Source organism: Toxotes jaculatrix, chromosome 7 (assembly GCF_017976425.1).
Source record: "Toxotes jaculatrix isolate fToxJac2 chromosome 7, fToxJac2.pri, whole genome shotgun sequence".
In the NCBI taxonomy this organism is placed as follows: domain Eukaryota; kingdom Metazoa; phylum Chordata; class Actinopteri; family Toxotidae; genus Toxotes; species Toxotes jaculatrix.
Genome location: NC_054400.1, coordinates 4939212 through 4958723, shown reverse-complemented (window position 1 = coordinate 4958723; position 19512 = coordinate 4939212). Strand labels below are relative to the sequence as shown.

General features: G+C 40.1%; 1 protein-coding gene across 1 annotated transcript; it reads right to left on the bottom strand.

Annotated features, from left to right (window-relative positions):
- Positions 1-118: 118 nt before the first annotated feature.
- On the bottom strand, positions 119-17926 carry castor1 (cytosolic arginine sensor for mTORC1 subunit 1). Its single transcript, XM_041043302.1, has 9 exons — positions 17648-17926; positions 11611-11681; positions 8200-8393; positions 7503-7638; positions 5240-5363; positions 4532-4648; positions 4118-4200; positions 3846-3940; positions 119-1169 (listed from the first exon to the last, which is right to left on the bottom strand). The coding sequence occupies exons 1-9, from the start codon at positions 17758-17760 to the stop codon at positions 1098-1100; spliced, it is 1005 nt and encodes a 334-aa protein (XP_040899236.1). The 5' UTR covers positions 17761-17926; the 3' UTR covers positions 119-1097.
- Between the last annotated feature and the right edge of the window lie 1586 nt (positions 17927-19512).

Here is a 19512-nt window from a genome sequence, read left to right as displayed (position 1 = left end):
TCAACATCAGTTGACTCATGAGTGATGAGTGACAGATTTTAAGTCATCTTTTGTTGAAACATCTAGTTGTAGTTAAGAATTTAAAAACTATAGCATGCCAAGAGGTCAGCAAAGAATGCCAATTTTCAATATTCTTTATTGAATGAAGCAGCACAAAAAATACAAATGTTTACAGAATACTTTTACTTCAAATTGTACAAAATGTAGTTGTACCAAAGAAAACATCTAAGTGATATTAGCTAAGCTAAAAGTTTATTGTGCAAATAACAAAAAATAAGACATAGTGTTATTGACCTTGGGTGATTCTATGGTTAAGAAATGCTGGCCTCTTAACAAAAAACAACAACAAAAAAAAAAAAAAAAAAACACTGACCAAGTCCACTGTCCTGCTTGACAGCATTTGTGGTAGGTTTAATATATTAAAACTAACTCCATATTCTATCAAACCAAAATGAGTGAGTCCTGTTATCAAAAAAATAAAATTCTCAGTTTTCTTCCGCATGAAAATTATTTTAGGTCAGTGTTCAAACAAATGCCTTGCATTTGAAGCTTCACTCTTTCAGTTTCACAAAAAGGAAAACTGCAATTAAAAAAGACATGTTTAGACACATGGCATAATGATATAAACATTACTGGAAGACTAAGTTGTATGTTTATAGCACTGGTGAAATGTATGTGAGTGTGTTCTGTTATGTTATGTTATGAACAACCTCAGACCACACGCCATGAGATCTCAGTCCTGTATTAAAGAGAAAGAGAGTCTATCATACATATGTTCATATATCTGAATGTGCTTGTGAACGTGAATGAGCAAGTGAGTGTATGTGTGTCTGACTGCGTATATGTTTAGGACTGATTGTGGATTTTGATGTGCATGTATAGGCCTGTGGGTCTCTGCGACTCAGTGCATCCTGCGTCGGAGAGGTAAGACAGGAGGTTTCACAGAGAAACTGTATGTGCACACCACAAACAAGTGCTTCTGGTGTTCATGGCAAGTCCGTGGAAGTTAATACTGCTGGCGATGCAGTGCTAGTCTAGGCACAGAGTTAGCCTCTTGCCTTGCCACTGGAGCTGGGTCTCAGATGGGGCTTCAGAAATCAGCTGGTGGCTGGTTCCTTCCTCTGATGCTGCAGCATGTCCGTCACGCTCACTATGTCCTCCTCAGGGACCTAGAGAGGAAGAGTCAAAGCAGTACTAGTTGATTTTTCTTAGCAGAACAAAGCATACACTCAAACACTGACATATTATCATGTTACGCAGTTGATACAGTGAGCACGTTAGCAAACAGTTGCATATTTACACATCCAGCAGACGGAACGCCATTAGAACCCATTAGAAAATTCTGTCCATCTGATTAACTGGAGCCCAATATTCACTCTTTTAGCATCTACTTTGGTCTATAACTCCTCCACTACGTTAACCAGGTGGTTGCTGAATCTGTCTGTCTACTCTTTGGTGTGAAACCGTGATTTTTTTTGTGATTAAGGACTAGAAAAATCGTCTTAGATCAGAATGTGCACTGTGAATCAAATATTCTACATGCAACACATACCATTTTTCATAAATGACCAAAATCTCCCACATTCAGGCAGTTTCCAAGAAATTCATTGGCTCAAACAGGAATTTCCCAAAGGTTTGTTTGCAGATAAAACGACTGAGACTAATTCACTGAAATATGAGCCAGAGAGTGACCTCCTATCATCCCATATGCACATGTTCTTTCACATGTTCTGGTGACGTAGCTTCATTCTGTTCCATCTTAGGAAATGTCCTCAACTATTTCTGTTATTGCAGCTACTCCTTCAAGAGCTTTCTGAATGACTTCTATCCTTTTCGTTCTTCCTCTTTACAAAAATTACAGATTACACAAAAAATTAAACGAATACCCCAAAAAAACTAGATCTGAACTATTGTGACTAAAAAAAAAAAAAAAAAAAAAAAAAAAAAAAAAGATTTATTTTTATATTTATTAAACTTTTCAGCTTTTCACTATCATTAGCTAAAGCAATGGCATGGCAGAGATAAAACCCCCCGACCGCGTTTGCCAGGCAGCTTGGGCGCAAAGAATTTCTCAGAAGTGGAATTTACTGTGACGTCACAGACAGTTTAATTTTTATCAATGGAATTCACTATTAATAGGTCAGTCCGTGGTTAAAACTAATCCCACTCCGGTTTACAAGGGTATAATAATTATAGAATTCCATGACACTGACAAAATGTGATGACTTTCTATGACTAAGACGCTTAATGGTTGTGTCAAGCTCAGTGACACACTGGACAGCATAATATTATTAATGACAGTGAGTTACATTTTAACAGTTGGAGGGAAAGAATGCACGACTGCATGTGGAACACCTAAAGGTTCAACGCCATGATGAAGCTGACCTCTGTTCATCCTTCTCGTTCACTCTCTCAGTATTTCATGAAGAGGCCGATTACACAGACCAACTATCTCAGACTAGAATGTTGCAGAAAGATACGGGTTTCATTGTGTATGTGTACATTACGTGATGCAGGAATTACATTATGAGTCTCCTGTATGTGTTACAGGATGTGCATAATGTAATTCATCAACAGTGCACAATCGCTGACAATGGTGTTTATACTTCACCCTCAAATTTTCAGAGCAGGTGTAGTGACCACAAACAGAGAGACTCATATTTAGTACTTAGGGGTCTGAGTCCTGTCTAGATGAATGCTCAAAGCATCGAGGTGAAACCAGTGCATACGAACTACTAAACATTCTACATAACCCGGGCACAGGATTATCGATCAGTTGAGATGGCAATCAGCCCCAGCAGACGGTGCAGGGATGCTTACAACTGATGTATCCATCACAAGAGGGAAATTTCTGATTCTGTCAGTAAGTCTCTTTCTGGGTAATGGCAAACAAATAACCTAGATAAACTCTTCTTGGTAATGTTCGAGATAATAAGAGGTGGCAAGAGCTGCTGACTAAGTTGACTGATAGGCATAAATGCTTTCAATATAACCACTAAGTAAATGTGAATACACAATTGACTGTAGAGTTTCAGAGTCATTTATGTTTACCACATCTTCCCATGGTTATACCAAGGGTTAGAGTTTTATGGCTTCTTACAAAAATGATAATTACGTTAGGCTACAACATAAAAATTCTTACCCTTTCCCAACAATATATTAAATAATTTTGAGGAGAATACTTCCCAGGTGACCAAAATAACACTGCACAAGTAATTTACAAATGAAATGTATCTTGAAATACAACACACAGTTTATATGTTATTTGAACATCAAATTCAAGGAATTCAAGGAATTCAAGGAATTCAAGACATTCAAAATTCAAAATTTTAGAGAAGCATGTCTTAGGTGAAGAGTCTAAATGAGATGGGATGATAAAATCCTTTATTTTTTTAAACTCTTGATGCTTTTTGTCAGGTCAGGATATCAGGGTGGAATAATTTTATAAATGCTTTTGTACAAATGCATATCTACGTTACAAGATTTTAAAATATACTTATGGTATTTGATTCATTTTCAAAACTTATCAGACACATTTTTTTCAAATTTCTAGACAATCTCACATCGGTAAAACACCCTCAGCATGATCTGTAATCATGCCTTAAACAGGTGATTACAAATGCCTTACGCTGTTGAGTAAACTTTACAAGAATTCTGTTTATAGTGACATATGCTTGGTCTTTATCTGTATCTGTCTCCCACTCAATTCAAAAACAGAGCCCTACCTTAAGTCTTTAAATATTTCACCTAAGTGTAATACATTTTTGTGTTGCAGAAGTAGTTTGTTAGTTTTGATGACGACAGTGGTGATGACCTAACTAATAACGAGAAGATGTTGGACTCACCAGAGCATGGTCAAAGCTGAAGGTGCTTATGTAATAGGCAGAGATGTCACTGTCAGCGAGAGGCTGCGAAATCTGGGCAACTATACCGCACTCATCTAGAAAACACGAGGAGAGTAGAGAAGAAATTCGTAGAAATTAGTATCACAACCACTATTTAAGAATTTTAATCAGTCAATAAATCAATCAATAAAACAACCCATCCCCTCTCATGGTTTCCACGTCAACTGACAAAATAAGAAAATAATTCAAAATAATTAAATTCCTGCCCTTACCAAAGCCAAGCGGTTGTCCCCCTATACGCACCATTCTCCACAGCTCCCCGGAGGAGCTGGTGAAGAGAAGGTCAGCCGGAAACCTAGAGCACAGAGATCAAGCACTGATTTCTACAAGTGCATACAACATACTCAGCAACATGTAAGAGATGGACAGGGGATGCCCTCTGCACATTTCCTGACAAATACAGCTGTACTGTGCATATCTGGCTGGAGAGGGCATTAAAATTGTTAAAGTGGTGTTGTCAAACAACATCAGGACTGAGGCAAACTGTACCTGACAAGGATTATATATCAAGCAGGAACAAAATTATACTTTTACTACCTTCATTTTGTGTTTGGAAACAATTTATTACAAATGTTGGATGCCGTTTATTTGTTTATGCTAATAAAGCTAAAATTCTGAATCCTTACTGTCTCTGGGCGTCAGTGTCCATCACCAGTGAGATGTAGCCATCGATGAGGGAGAAGGAGAAGAACTTGACACAGTCCAAGTCCTGGCTGGGAGATGACTGTGTGTCCTCTTTAGGACTGAAGGTCAGCATTATTCGTTTAATAGAGACGGACGCCATTTATGTTAAAACAACATACGAAGGCATTTTCACACACTGAAATAATTCTCAAGCCCCAGAGCAACAGAAAAAAATGAGCCATGGAGAGAAATGTTGGTTTTACTTCAAGAGAATGAAAAACATGTTCATTTTGTTTTTAAATTATTAAAATGCAAACTAGTTTTATGATACTTTTCGCAATATTTTGGATTATATATCAAATGTATATTAGAATCAGTATGTGTGACCAAAATGTCAGAGTACCATGCAAGCAATTTAAATTTTACATTTCACACTCGGCCTCACAAAGAAAGAAAAACAACATGGCATTTGATTTTGTCTAGACAGCACTCCTCTGCGTTAATATCTGGTTTCAGAAAATGATCGGGGCGGCTCATATCTAAAACCATATCCGAGCAGATTAAACTGATGTGAAATAATCACCTATCAGGGTATCTGCCTTGGTTAAATTACAATATTAAGCCAGAGAGCTGATGTCTACTTTGAATCATGTGCTGCCCTCTTGTGTTTTAGACAGGTGCTACAGTGCCCTGAGCACACGGCGCCTCACCTGCTGGAGTAGAAGAGCACGTCAATGAGTGTGGTGGCGATGGACGGCAGTGTGTCCGGGTCCAGAGACATGACACAGAACTGGTTCTGGGGGATCAGCACTGGGTGAACTGTCGGTTGGATGGCTGGAAGAACACAGACAGTGCTGGTTTATAAGGGCAGCTTTTCACAGAAAACAATAAACAGCGGTAGTACTGTACATATGCTTTTTTTTCTAGTGAATGAAAAAACTTTAGAGATGTTTCTAAAAGTGTATTTTCACTTCAAAAGATCTGAATCTCTTTAACTTATTAAACGGTTTTACAAATTCCGTTTTAGTGAAGCACATTTGGTGGGTGACTTTGGTTAAAAGCCCAAACACAGCTTAAAAATTGAATTCTTTTTCTTCTGCTCGTAAATGCTGACATCTCTCTTCAACGCCTTTAAACTACATCGACAATTGATATCCATCTTTCATGATTTAATTCATTTTTTGCCCTTAAACTGAGATTCAGTTGCCAGCGTTTCACCATATTGCCGCCAATAACCTGCCTCCCTCTTTATTACATTTTCTCAACTGTATTTTAATCTTCTCCTTCAGTCTTGCAGATCAAAGTAATGAAATGGGAGCTGCATTTAGGTGACTGCTGTGTCTACAGTTTGTCAGAGCCATTTACATTCTAAAAACAAAACAGTGTAACTGGTGGGTGAAAAGTTTCTGAACTAGTCTGACGTGTCACGTTAAAAACATCTTTCTTTGATAACAAACTAAAGCTGAGATCTCAGAGATCCAAAGATTTGAAAGATTGTGAAGAGGTGGACATGTTTTCCTGTATGTTCTGCTCACACGGTACAGCATGTTCTGTACTACACAGAGATGGAAATAACTTCCTGTAAAGGATATTGTAATCCAGTGAAGTTCAAAGGTTCCTTTATGATTGGAAACTAGAGAGGGCCCGGCCTGTTGGCATTGTTTCATTGTATAATACCATACACTGTAATGTTTGTTTAAGTCACACACGGCTTTGTTATGCGCCGAGTGTTCTTGAACAACAGGTTCCTCATGCTATAAATCCATATGTCATTTTCCTCTATACAATGCTACACAGTGTTAATACAGGGTTGGTTAATTGTAGAAAAAGCTGGACTGGAGCATGACTTACATACTTACAGTACATCCATCTGTTCATATGGATGTTGGATTTCAAATACTAAAATACAAAAACCTGTTTTTTGACGTCAGGGATATTCACAGTGCGTTTTACTTTGTAACACTAAACATAACTTTTGTGTGTTTACAAGAAAACTCCACAGCACTTCTCTTCCTCTTACGAAGCCATAAAAACTGTAGAGCCTATGTATGTGAGATGCTTCCCTTTCTCACTATTTCTTACCAAAGGCCTTTTCATCCAGATTATGGAACAACGTAGGTTTCAAATAACCCTGTGAGGCAGTGATTTAGGGATTTTTCTTTGCTGCTATTTTCCATTCTGAGAGCAGTCAGCCTACACAGCTGATCATACTGATTGATTTTGCAGTTGAAGCTTTTTGATTAAGTTTAATCCCCCGTGCAGTTGGCAGGAATTAAATTTGAAAAGGGGACTCGCCTGATGTCCTTTGATTGGGATTAATTAGTTTGTGCTGTGAATGCAGAGCCACATTTTCTGCAATTATAACACAGTTACCTGATGTGAGGAGTGGCTCTTACAACTTACACTTCTGATGCATTAATAATGATAAGTAGAAGTGAAATGGGTTGCACTTCTGATCTAAGAGGGCAGCACCAGTTGTGTGTAATACTGTAGAAAAAAAAATGTACATACAGCACATTCCTGTTAAGAACATGACCCTGCATGTGCTGTGTCTGTTAATGTGACTGCTTTACATTCAAATCTGAGCTTTGTAGACTTACAGAATGATTCTGACCTTAGTGCCAGAGGAACTTAAACAAAAATGACTTCTAAAATGATTCACAGTCTTTTTTAAACATGACACCAACATGACAGGTTTGTAAAGTTTTTAAAAACTTTTTCTGCGTATGTAGTATTTAAGCCCACGACAACACTCCTACTCGAGTTACTCCTTCAATACCAGAGAAAAAGCAGTGATGTATAGCTTGTTCATGGCCTGTGACTGTTTTAAGATCACTTCCTATATGAGGAGTGACCCTCTTTATACACTTTGTACGTACAACCTGAAGGTGGTGCTATAGGAGTTTAACTTCATCCTCTGAGCTGAGCCTCAGCGGCACGTGAATTCACACTAAACGGGACTGTGGCCTTTACCTTCTTTGCCGTTCTTCTGGAGGCCGCTGGAAACATCCTGGCAATGCACAGGGACAGACTCTCCTCCCAGCTCCTTGTAGATATTGAACTCCTCCTCCAGAGTGCTGATGACTACGGACAGGTCTTTCTCTCTCACCTACACAATATAGATGTGAAACACAAATATTGATGGGAAGACGTTTTAGAGCTTTGAAAAATACATAACACCTTGATCAAGCAGCCATATAAGGTGAGCATATGTCGTTTCAGGGTCCAACACTGTCTCACTTGAGGGAAATAGTTGAGTTCAACCAGTGTGTCGACCATTAGTATACTTGCTGACACAAACGTCTGTCTACGTGTTATCTATTTTTGCCTGCTTAACACTTTCACATGTAATACATCAACCAACTTTTTAGTGCCCTCAGCTCTGTCGGGAATTAATCCCTCAACTGTAAAACTGGTGAGTGGACAAAACGCAGACAGTGTGGCTTCTTTTGTCTGGCAGAGCTCAGTTGGTGAAAGGCGTCTTTGCAAGATAAGAGTTCAGGTGTTTTTATACTTTTAGAGAGTTTGGAAAATTGCCCCAGACGAATTACACAACAGTGAGTGCCTCTTTCATTTTAACAAGAATCTTGTGAGGGCTGATTAGACTGGAGAGGAAAAGAGTGGAGCAAAAGCTTAAAAACGCAAAAAGACCAAAGTACACGGGACTCACCAGGATGAAGTCTGTCTGATACGTGGAGAGCATGAACACAGAAACGTGCTGCTGGGCCAGAGGGGCTATGACCGACTTGGCGATCTTGGTCACGCCAACAGCCTGTGAACTGCTGGAGGCGTTGCCGTTGGAGACCACATTGAGCGGCAGCCAGATGGAGCTTTCTACCTGGAGGTGCTCTGAAGGCTGGAGCTCTGAGAGGGAAGGGAGAAAGAAGGGAAAAGTTGGTCATTGAGTCCATGGGCATACACAGAGTACATAGAGTATGCATGGATTATGCTATTGTATGATGGTGGTTTTAAAGGAAATGAGGAAATTTAACTGGCAGGGAAGGTTTGATGAAATATGCTACTGGGCTGCATTATGGGAAATGCAGGATGCAAGGATTTTGATCTACTATAACAAAAAAAAAAGAAGGCACTTGTGAGAAATAGATTTTTAAAAAAAAGTTCCCCTGAGAAGGAGCTCATTCTGCAGGTGCAAAACTCTCTAAATTGTGTGGCTGATACAGTGTGTTAAGTACTTTTAAAACACAGGAGGGTGGCAACATACGCGACAAGATTAACGAAAAAGGTCTTTGAAATCACCACTGCAGACACTGCTAGTGTCAGCTTTACATTATATGTGAGTATTCAAAGCCAAAAAAGACACCGGAGCTCTTAAAAAAAAAAGCCAAATCGTCACTGCCATCATTTCAGTTTTATCTAAAACAAAATTAAAAAACACTGTAAAATGATTCATTTATATGTCAAGTGTCACAGCACGACAGCCCAGCTGCACCAGTGAGGAGGAACAGCAGTCACAAACACAAAACCACCAGGGATCTGACAGATATATTATATAATCTATACGGACGTGTCACACAGCATTTCTAGAAGCAACTACAATAGTGATTTAGTAGCTTGAGAATAAAAGCCGCTTCTCAATGAACTGTTTAACATCTGCACCTGATCATGACCTTATATTATCAGTGATGTATCTTGATGTTTGCAAAGGTGTAAACTATGAGGCAGTTTCCTGTTGTTTGCTGCTCGGTATAACATACACACACTTCCTCTCCCCCAACCTCCTGCTTCTTCCTTCACCATCGAGACCTAAAATGGCCCTGCTATTTATACCGCCCAGCTATACAAGCACTATTTAAGCTCAGGAGAGGCAAAGAGCACCTACACCACCGCGAGATGTACGGCCGTAAAGCGTGACCTGATACCAATGCACTCATCCGCTCAGATGCATGGCTTCTAGCTGGTGGTGAGGAAGGGTCAAAGTTTAAAAGGGGTGATCCCTCCCAGATGTGGCTGTAACATCCTGAGTCTCTGAGCCAAAGTGGAACAGCAGGATATTTCACTCTTCGTCCTAAAGTAAGACCAAAATTGAAGCTGGCAGCTACCTGGGAAACAGGTGTCTGTCCAGGAAGTAAACAAGACGACTGAAGGAACAGATACTAATGTGCTGACTTAGAGAGATGTGCATCCTAACATTTTAATCATTTAAATAACGAGTTTAAAAAAAATATTAAAGCATTAATACCGAGCTAAGTAGGGGGCAAAACTTTTCCTTGCATGTTTGAGACCCATCTTCATCTGAAGTTTCAGAAACGTTTCAGTAAGGGTTTCATTACCATTCGTTTAACTGAAAACATCACCAAATGGTGTCTACCTCCTGCACGGGATACTCTATTTTCTTTTTCTTTACTCCCCTTCAAAGGGCCACTGTTCTGGTTGGCATAATTTGTCACAGACGGCCCCTTGTGGCTTCGCTACACCAGCTTTCACCTCTTAAAATAGGCACTCAGTTAGAAGGAGAGCGAAGAGGACAGAGGGAGAAACGGAGCACCCAGAGGCGATGTATGCCTTTAACAACTACATCTGTGTAAAAGGACAAGACAAAAATGCCTGGATGATGAGTGGATGGGACTATACCATGTACATGGAAAGTTTTACTGTTGGCATAACAATTGTCTAGTGTATAGAAATAAGTTTTAAAAATAACACCCATCACAAATGACCAAACGCCCAAAGTGATGTTTTAAAAAGTAAAAAAAGACTTAAACTGTATGTCCAACCCACAGAAAACATGAAAACATTCAATTCAAAATTAATTGAAGGAAAACAATTGCTCACTTTTGAGAAGCTCTTCTGTAAAACTATTTTATAAATGATTCATTTTTCACAAAAAAAAAAACCTTATTGATCTTCAGCACAGTCAAAAAGTTGCACAACAACCACTGGTGTTTTTGCTTGTGTCTGTAAACATGCACTCAAGTCCCTGCAAACTGTTTAATTAGGGTTTTTAACCACAAGTGCAGCTTGAACTTTACTTCCCAGAGAAGACAGTTTTGCTGTAAAGCTGCACTTGACCTTTGTAAGCAGCAGCAGCTGCTACACTGAACACAGACAGCACTCTTATTATCCACCAATCTGCTGTGTGTGTGTGTGTGTGTGATGCTTTATACCAAATATATGAGAGTAGCAACAGGTCTAACAACAGTGCGTCCAACCTCCTTTGGACATAAAGATAAAGACAGAATAGATAGAAATTTTTACAGTTTCCCACCAGTGAAAATACTAAACACCTGAAGTTGGAAGTAAAGCAAATCTCCATTCTGTGTCTGAGAAAACACGAACAGCTCTTCTTTGCTCCAGCTCTGCTTCATCTAAGCTCACAAGACTTATTTTTTCCCTACATTTTATGGTTGTCTACACCCATCCTACCGCACGAGGTCTGTGAAGGGAACAAGGAAGGAAGGAAGTAACATTGGAGTGGTAAAACAACAGAATGCTGTGGCCCCATTTAAACTACATACTAGTTCTGACCATGTTTTGAGTATGTAGCATGATCATACAGAGAGAGTTGAGTTGTTTTTGTTCTTCGGAGGAGATAAATGCAAGAGCACAATCTGTGCAGTGGTGAGACAGCTCCATGAAGATTCCAGAAAACAAAAAATAAATTACTGAGTCTTTGGGAAAACATTTTGCCTTGTGCTTGATAAAAGAGAATTCCAGCTATTTATTAGTATTATTTTTAAAAAGGGTCGAAACTGATGCAGCAGAGCAAGATTTCCTCAGTCTCCAAACCCACACAGGGATAATCCTGATGATATCACAAGCGTCTCCAGCAGTGTATAACTGGTGGAGTGTCCTTTAAAGTGTCCATATTTGAAACTGTGACTGTAGTGGCTTCCTAAAAATGTTGTTTGGTTTCCATCAGTGTGTGTCTTGCATCATTTTCTGTTAGTATAAAATATTATAGTAAATATGCTCATTTTTTTTGTATTGTTGCTGCCAAACACTATACTGTATAGATTAGTATATGATGTCTACTTGATAGTATTAGTATTTAGTGTACACATGTGACTGGAGTGGTAGGACAGTGGGAGGAAAACGATGTGCGTGCACAAGGGTGTTTTACCTTTGAATCCTTCCTCGTCAAGGACGACTGTGTAGTTCTCCGGTGTCTCTGTCAGACTGAAAAACTTACATCTGAAACAGGAGGGGAAGAACAGATGGAGAGAGGCATTCAGTTGGAAATTGAGAAGACATGAAGGCAGGAGATAAGAAGGGGAGAGGAAAGAGAAAGAGAGTGGAAAAGTAGAGTTATTCATTTGCATCCAACAATAGGAAGTTCAGGTCTTTGTGCGCATTTCAGTAAATGGGGTTTTCTGAAATGTGCACAGAGTTCAGGACTGCCTGTCACTCAGTTAGCGCAGGCCCGAGCTCAGCATTACACCAGCATCACTTCTTTGTCTATAGCAACTGATGCTTAACACACCAAACTGGGACACTGCTTCAGTTACCAAGTGCTGCATTCAAGGAAAAACTGAGCAACGCTACTCTAAATGTGATGATATGTGCATCCAGGATTCATGGGATTATATATACATATGTACAACTGTCTCTGCACGAGAATCGCTGAGGTCTGCATTTTGGAAGCTTTGAGTCATCCACCTAGCCACAATCTTTGAAAGTTACTTTTGCGATCATCTTCCACCTTGCTCTAAAAAAAAAAGAGTCACTTGGGTTAAATATTTGAAAAGTGCAATGCAGTTTTGCCAACTGCTTCAGCTTAAACATTTACAAAGAAAAGACAGAAAACAAGTGGTATAAAGTTGCTGTCATTTGGGATCTTAGAACTGTTCTCTATAAAACAGATCCTTTAAATGCATTCATTACAATTTGCTATACTTTTTCCCTCCAGCTTGGTATTTGTGTCTTCATCAGGCTTGGGGCCAAAAGCATTTGCTTTCCAAGGCTGTTGCTTGGTCTTACCACAGTGTTCAGTTCTTTTGAATGTTGGCTTTGTGAAATGTTGAAAAAGGGGTAGCAGGGGTGCAAGGGGGGGGACATCAACAGGCCAATGGGATTTGGTAGCGGTTGAGCAAAGAGCTGGGCAGAGAACACACATTTTCTTGAATTGCATCAGTTTTTGAACATCAAATCAAGTTTTGGGATGGGAGAACTTCCTCTTCTTCTACATTCATAGAAATATCTTTGGTGTAGCAGCAAAAACAAAGAGCCTGGGATAGGACTGAAATGTTTGGTGAGCTGTAGGCAGAGAGAACTGGACTGGATACTGTGAAGCTTAGGAGATGGACCGGTCATGCAGCCTCTTGTTCAACTTGGACATTAATGGAGACGAGACAAACTTGTGTACAGTCTTCACTGCCCAGTCCAGATCCAAGCTTTTTTTTTTACTCTTACTTTCAATATACTTTCAACTCAAGCAAGCTCAAGCTCCTGATGGCTTCAAGCTTTAGGCTGTTGTGGTTTTTGTTGCTTTTTTTTTTTGAGAAGACTTACTACCAGTGTCAAGATACCTTACAAGAATAAAACAGAAATATGAGTTCAGAGTGGGAGGAGTCATTTCAGGCATCCAGTGTTCTTAAAGTACAAGTCCTGCTTATTTTGGTCACAGTCAACATTAGGTGACATGAGCACTTCCAAGACTTGGATGGGCATGAAACCCTCCTGGTTTAATCATGAATATAAAAGACAAGCTACTGCATCAAAAAATATCAGGTTCTTTGATAAAAGGTACAAGTCTGTGTACACAAAAACTTCAGAGGAGACAACTGCAACTTCAAAGGATAAGAAACGTTCAGTCATTGAGCTTGCAATTCTCTTGTGTGTGCTGTTATTGCCAAGCTGAAACTAAAGCTTGCACTTTATAGAAACCTGAAAGAACACTTAGCAGTTTCAAAAGTCTCACCTTTGGATTCTGCTGAATTTAAAATTAACTCTGCAACTACAGCGCCAATTGGAATCAAGCTCTGACAAGCTTCTTCATCACAGCAAAGGCAGCTGGGGTTGATCATGGACACTGCAGCATTTAGCACCATCCCCAATAAACAGGCCATCAATAGGAAACAAGTTAAACCAATGGCCATTACTTAAAATGCTCTTTTCTATTTCACACCGACTTTGGAATTTAGGCAGATAAGGTAAATGTTGCATAAATATCAAGCCTAGTGCAGCTTCAGGAACAAATGTCTGACTCTTCTTGGGATCTCTGAGACGATGTCCACTAATGCAAGGAGATAGCAAATACAGAATACTACCTGTGTGATGAGTAGGAGCAACCAAAGAAAGTCTTTGCCCTTAAAAACACCTTGTTATTGAGTTGGTTAGGCTTCAAATTTTTGCAAGAGAGAAGCTAAATCTCTAAAAAAAGGAAGTGCTATATATTCTTGTTTTCTTAAAACCTCTCACTGGAAATACACCTTCCTCTTCCTGTGCTTATCAGTCAGCTGAGGCTATTACAGTAGGGACTGCTGAACTCCTGACTCAGCAAAAAGTAATCCCTACCATGAGATGGGACAATCACGCCACAGAGAGACAAAGAGAGAGAACACTGTAATACTAACTACCAGCTGTGCTAGCAAGCTCAGCCAGCCCATTGTGTTATAATACCCCCCTCATTTCCTGCTGACCTTTCACCTTCCCCAGCACGCAGTTTCCTGCAGGTAGCGTGTGCCAAAGCAACTTTACTTTAAGTGTAAAAGCATGGAGCTTTATCACATGGGGTGTTTTTTGGAGGAGACAGCTCTTCTATTACACCTGCAAGGCAGCCAAACCTCAGGAGGGAAATCCATCTGTGAGACAACTGCGCTTGTTTGGTTTCCTGTTTGTGAAGTACAGATAAGACAGATAAGCTTCATCACAGAACACTGACAAGCATACTAGAAAATTAATTTACCTAGCACTGTTTTTACAAAGGCTATTCATCACTCTCACTCTCAGGAAGATTGCATTTACCTAGAATCACCACAATCCATGGGCTTCTTCTGAAATCCAGAGGAAGAGAAAACTTGTTGCAGAAATACAATATTAGTTTTATTCCTATGTCCATCCAAAAACTGAATCTGCTCAACAAAAGTATAATTTTGTTATGTACCACCTAGTTTAGTTTAGTTGAGTTAAGTAAAATAAATGCATTTGTAGATCTGACAAAAATATAGGTCCAGACTGTGGATTAATCTGAAGACAGGTCTTTGGGATGTAGGACCTCGATATTTCCTAGATTCAGTGATTAACTGACTAACTGAACATGTTTGTACAGCACTCTTTAACAGTGATATGTAGCCTGTGTGTGATCACCGGTAGTAATGAGTTTGGAAAAACAAGCTCTTTCTATTGAAGCATGAAGGAACATGACAAGGAGGAGACAGAAAATAACCAAAAGAGACGAGGAAGCAACAGGTAGCCAGGGAGCGGCCAAGTGGGGAGGATGAAAACCAAGCACACAAGAGTCTGGACTTTGATCCAGCTACACAAAACAACGGGTGGTAGAGGTGGTGAGGGAGTGAGGGTTGGCGGTGGTGGGGTGTCTGCAACTGATGCTCCAGCTGAGGAAACATGATAAGAGCGGAGCAAACCGATGTTGTTGAAACGTGTGGAGTGAGCCTGGAGCTACCTCAGACCTGTCGTCAGTGGACGACCAAGCTGTCTGTTACCTCCACAGCTTCTTAAAAGCGATCTCTAGCGTTCTCACGGGCTCCACTTTTTTTTTTTAGAACAATGGGGAAGGTTTTTTTTTCTTGAAATCCCTGCTTGTTATTAGAGGGTGGAGGAGAGATGGGGACGGAGGCAGCTTTGTTTATATGAGGGGAACGAGAGCCCCAACCTTGACAGATCACTGAAGCAGACAAGTGGAAAACTCCCCACTGGGTTTCTGGCTCAGCTGAGGCATTGTTCCAACCCATGCTCTCGTTAGAGAGCCACCGAAGAGAAGAAAGGAGGACTGTGTGGAGCCTGAAGGGCTGCATACATAGTACAGCAATACTGATATATTGGGCTGATGCTGGCGTTTGATTATTATTACCACACCCATAGACTCCAAACAACTACCAACACACAAACACAAATACCTAGCCTTATGTGTGATCTAAATTTACTACTAAACTTAAAAATAACATCTTCACTTTTGAGGACTGAATAACTAAAAACACAGCTGATGTTTTCAGATTAAAAAAGCATGCTGTGCCTCATCAAATAAAGGTCCTTATTTCTATACAAGGCAAAGACGTTCCTTTGACTACTTCCATCTGTTGTACCACAGATTTCTTAATGCTTCAGTTGTGCTGGATGACGTTGGAGGGAAATATACCCCGTTACAATTTAGGATAATCCTTCCCCCAGAAGTTATTTCCTCCTTAAAACTCTGCTCAGGACTGCTTTTAAATTGCTGTATGTGGGGAATTGTTCTCTAATGAATGGCAGGGGCCTGAAAGAGGGACATGGCAAAAACCAACCGGGGCAATAGAGCTTGCTTTTGCTCCACGATTGTTTTGAGTTGAGCCATGAACTCGATTTTCTCCACCACTCCCCATTCTGCATCGCCCATAGTTTGACCAAAGGAAAAAAAAAACTCCTGCTTCAGAAAAAGAACAGGAAAAACAAGGCAAAACACATCAACACCACAATATGATGACATAACTCCAAAGCATGCACAACAACATGGGGCAAAAAAGAAAAACCTGCTAATCCAAGGAAGTGCAGCCTGCATGCTTTTTCTGGTTCATTCTGGGCTCAGCCTACTTTGTTTTTGTTTTTTTTTACAGACACTGAATGCTTCACAAAGCCCGCTCAAGTGAAAATGTAGGCTCACGCTTCTGAAATAAAATACTCCATGTGAATCTGGACATAGTTCCTGGTCATTTAGAATAACTCATTATGAACCTGTTGGTATGTTACTAGGAAATACTGATGCAGTTACAGTACATCTGTGTGTGATTCACAGTAACTAGTTGTTTACTTAGTATAGAAGTTTATAAGGTGGTGCCAGTCATCATGACACAGCCTGGTGTCTGGTACGGACATGTCAAAGCCAACTGTATTGCCTAATACTCTGAGACAAACAAGTGCTGATTGAGGCAGCTAGGCATGAGCAGATGTAAAGTGCTTGACAGACAAATGAGATGTAAATCTGATTTCTCTATCAGATGACAAGACATGGACAGGAAGTGTTTTCCAGGACCATGGTACAATCATACAGACGTGCTAGTCCTGTTACCTGGAAATCTGATTAATAAAGGGCTGTTCTGTACACACAAAGGATGCTTAGGATAAGTAAATCCTTGAGGACAGTGAGATATCTGGACTTCAGATGTCACAGAGCACAAATGCAATGAGAGGAGGGAAATCTTTCCTGACATTTGCTTGCACCTTCTTTGTAATTTGACATGAGCGCTGTAGCTGAGCCACTGCCTTGCCTATATCATGGGCAGCTTGAAGACAGATGTCGAGCTCTTCTTCTGGCCATGCATATGTGGGGCAGCCAGCGCAATAAACAATGACATAACAATGGGAGGATATCCAGGGATTAACTGAAAACCGGCACTAATGCCAACATGAGCTCCACACAACTTGCAAACTGGATGTTGGTTTTTGGGTAAAGGAGGTCAAGGGTCAGGTCTGTGCTGGAGAAATAGGATCCCACCAAAATGCAGTGGACAGGCGCTGTATGCTTTTTGAGACGTCTGGTCAATGCTGGGCCCATGTTCAGTAGAGGCAGCGGCATTAAAAGGCATTCATGCATGCACTTTAAGGGATTAAATAGTAAAAGCATATTAGAATTTGCAAATGCAGCCATAACTTAACTGCTGTGGGCTTTTGTGCAAATATCACCTAGTTTATTAGGAAACAATGGATGCAACCATATGTCCACTGTAAGAATACATTCTTTAAAAAATATTATATTTTGCGTGATATGCAGTTTTCCAAACGTTAACTATCTGTCACAAAACTGCTGTAATTCCCTAAACCTACATGCAATGAAGTATATCGTTCATGGAGGCAGAGCAGGGCATGCATAGGCAAATAGCCCAGTAGGCTAGTTTGGCTGGGCCACCCAACGAATGAAGAGGCGCCCTAGGTTTTCACAAATATCCGTACTGGATTACCAGGCTGATTCACATCGAGACAGAGGCAAACTCAGCCAGTGCTCTTACCTTGTCCTGTTCCGGAGAAAGATCAGCTTTATCAGAGGGTGTGTGAAATGCACCAGCCCGTTCTTGGATATGCTGGTGACCCGTAGCCTGTGGTCCAATATGTGCAAGTCCATATTCACGGCTGCGAGCGGTGCAGTCTCCTCTGCGTGTGCATGCGGCGGAGCAATCGCCTTCCTAGCAGAGGGATACCATTCAAATGTTAAATATAGGCCTGGACGATGAGCATTACCGACGGATGAAAACAACCACGTCCCGCTGTGCCCGCCTCACAAGACGAAAAACACCCGAAGCAATCCGACTCCGACCCTGCCGAACTACTGTATATTCAAATAAAAGGGACAGCCCCGGACACGACACGCCCCCTCCTCTTAAAGCTACAGGTCTACGACGGTAAACGTCTCGCGCATGCAGAGGGTGGTCAAGTTTGCAGGTAGAAGCAGAAATTCGAGTTCCGTTTTTGTCTTTCAAAATAAAAGTGGGGAAATATTATGATGAAAGAAATGGTTTGACGAGTTTGGTGCGGAAGAGCTTGACTGGGCTGCACAGAGCCCCAGACCTCAAAACCCATCCAGCACCTTTGGGATGAACTGAAAAGCCAGCTGCGAGCCAGGCCTTGTCGCCCAACATCAGTAGCCGACCTCGCCAATGCTCTTGAATGACTTGAATTCAGCCTGGTTCCAAAATCTGGTGGAAAGCCTTCTCAGGGTGGCGCAGGCCGTTATAGCAGCAGATCATTCGCCATGGTTTCAGAATGAAGAACTCAACATACATGTGTAATGTTCAGGGGCCCACATCATTTTGACCATATAATCTAACTGTGCGGGACAAACAAAATAAATAAGGTGTAATAATAGTTGATTTGTATTTTCTGATTAAAACTAATTTCTTTGATGCACTCACAGACCCTAAACACTTTTCAGTCAAATCAATGTCATATCTTCTTTCTTTCTTTCTTTTTCTTCTGAAAATGTAGTATTTCCTTATCAAACAGGCTTTTATTATAATCATTTAATCAGAAGGATTACTGGCTCAAGCCATTTATAACAAGCAGACACCGGAACAGCTTCTTCCCCACAGCAGTCACTATACTGAACAGTGCAGTTACAGTTAACAGATAACTTACATATTGCATACCTCATTTCATTTCTTTTTGTCTTATTTTATTCTCATATTTATTTTACTTTATTTATCTTCCAACCCCTTCAATCCACTCACTACTGGACTGGTACGCATTTCATGTTTCAATGTATATTACATATTTGTATATTTGTATATTTGTAAATATCTTATATAGACTTTTGTTTTTTATTTTTGGTTTCTACCACTAGAGAGACAACAACTGCCGGCAAAAAATTCCTTGTATGTGTTTGCGTACTTGGCGAATAAAGCTGATTCTGATTCTGATTCTGATTTGGAGATATAAAAGATATTAAGTTATGTTACAATCACATTTTACCCATATAAACAGTTCATTTATCTTATATTAATATTTGGTGGTGCTGTGTTTTGTTTTTTGTTTTTTTTTATTACACACACTGCTCTGTATTCGTTAACTTTGACTGATCCCTTCACACCAGAATGCTCAGATTTGCTCCTGGCAGCCTCTTCACACATCTTCCTGTACATTTTAATGGTCAGATGTTTTAGATGATTGAGATAGTCTGTTTTATTTGATCAAACACATTATTTGACACACTCAGAGTGATCTCATTCAATGTGATTCATACACAGTCATAAAAATGCTGGCTTACAGGCTGGGTGGAGACTCTTCCTTCACTGTGAAAAACAAATGCACAGTCTATTAAGTTAATTCATTATAAAAACAAGAAGCAGCACCTCCCTCAACACGATCGTAATGTAAATTT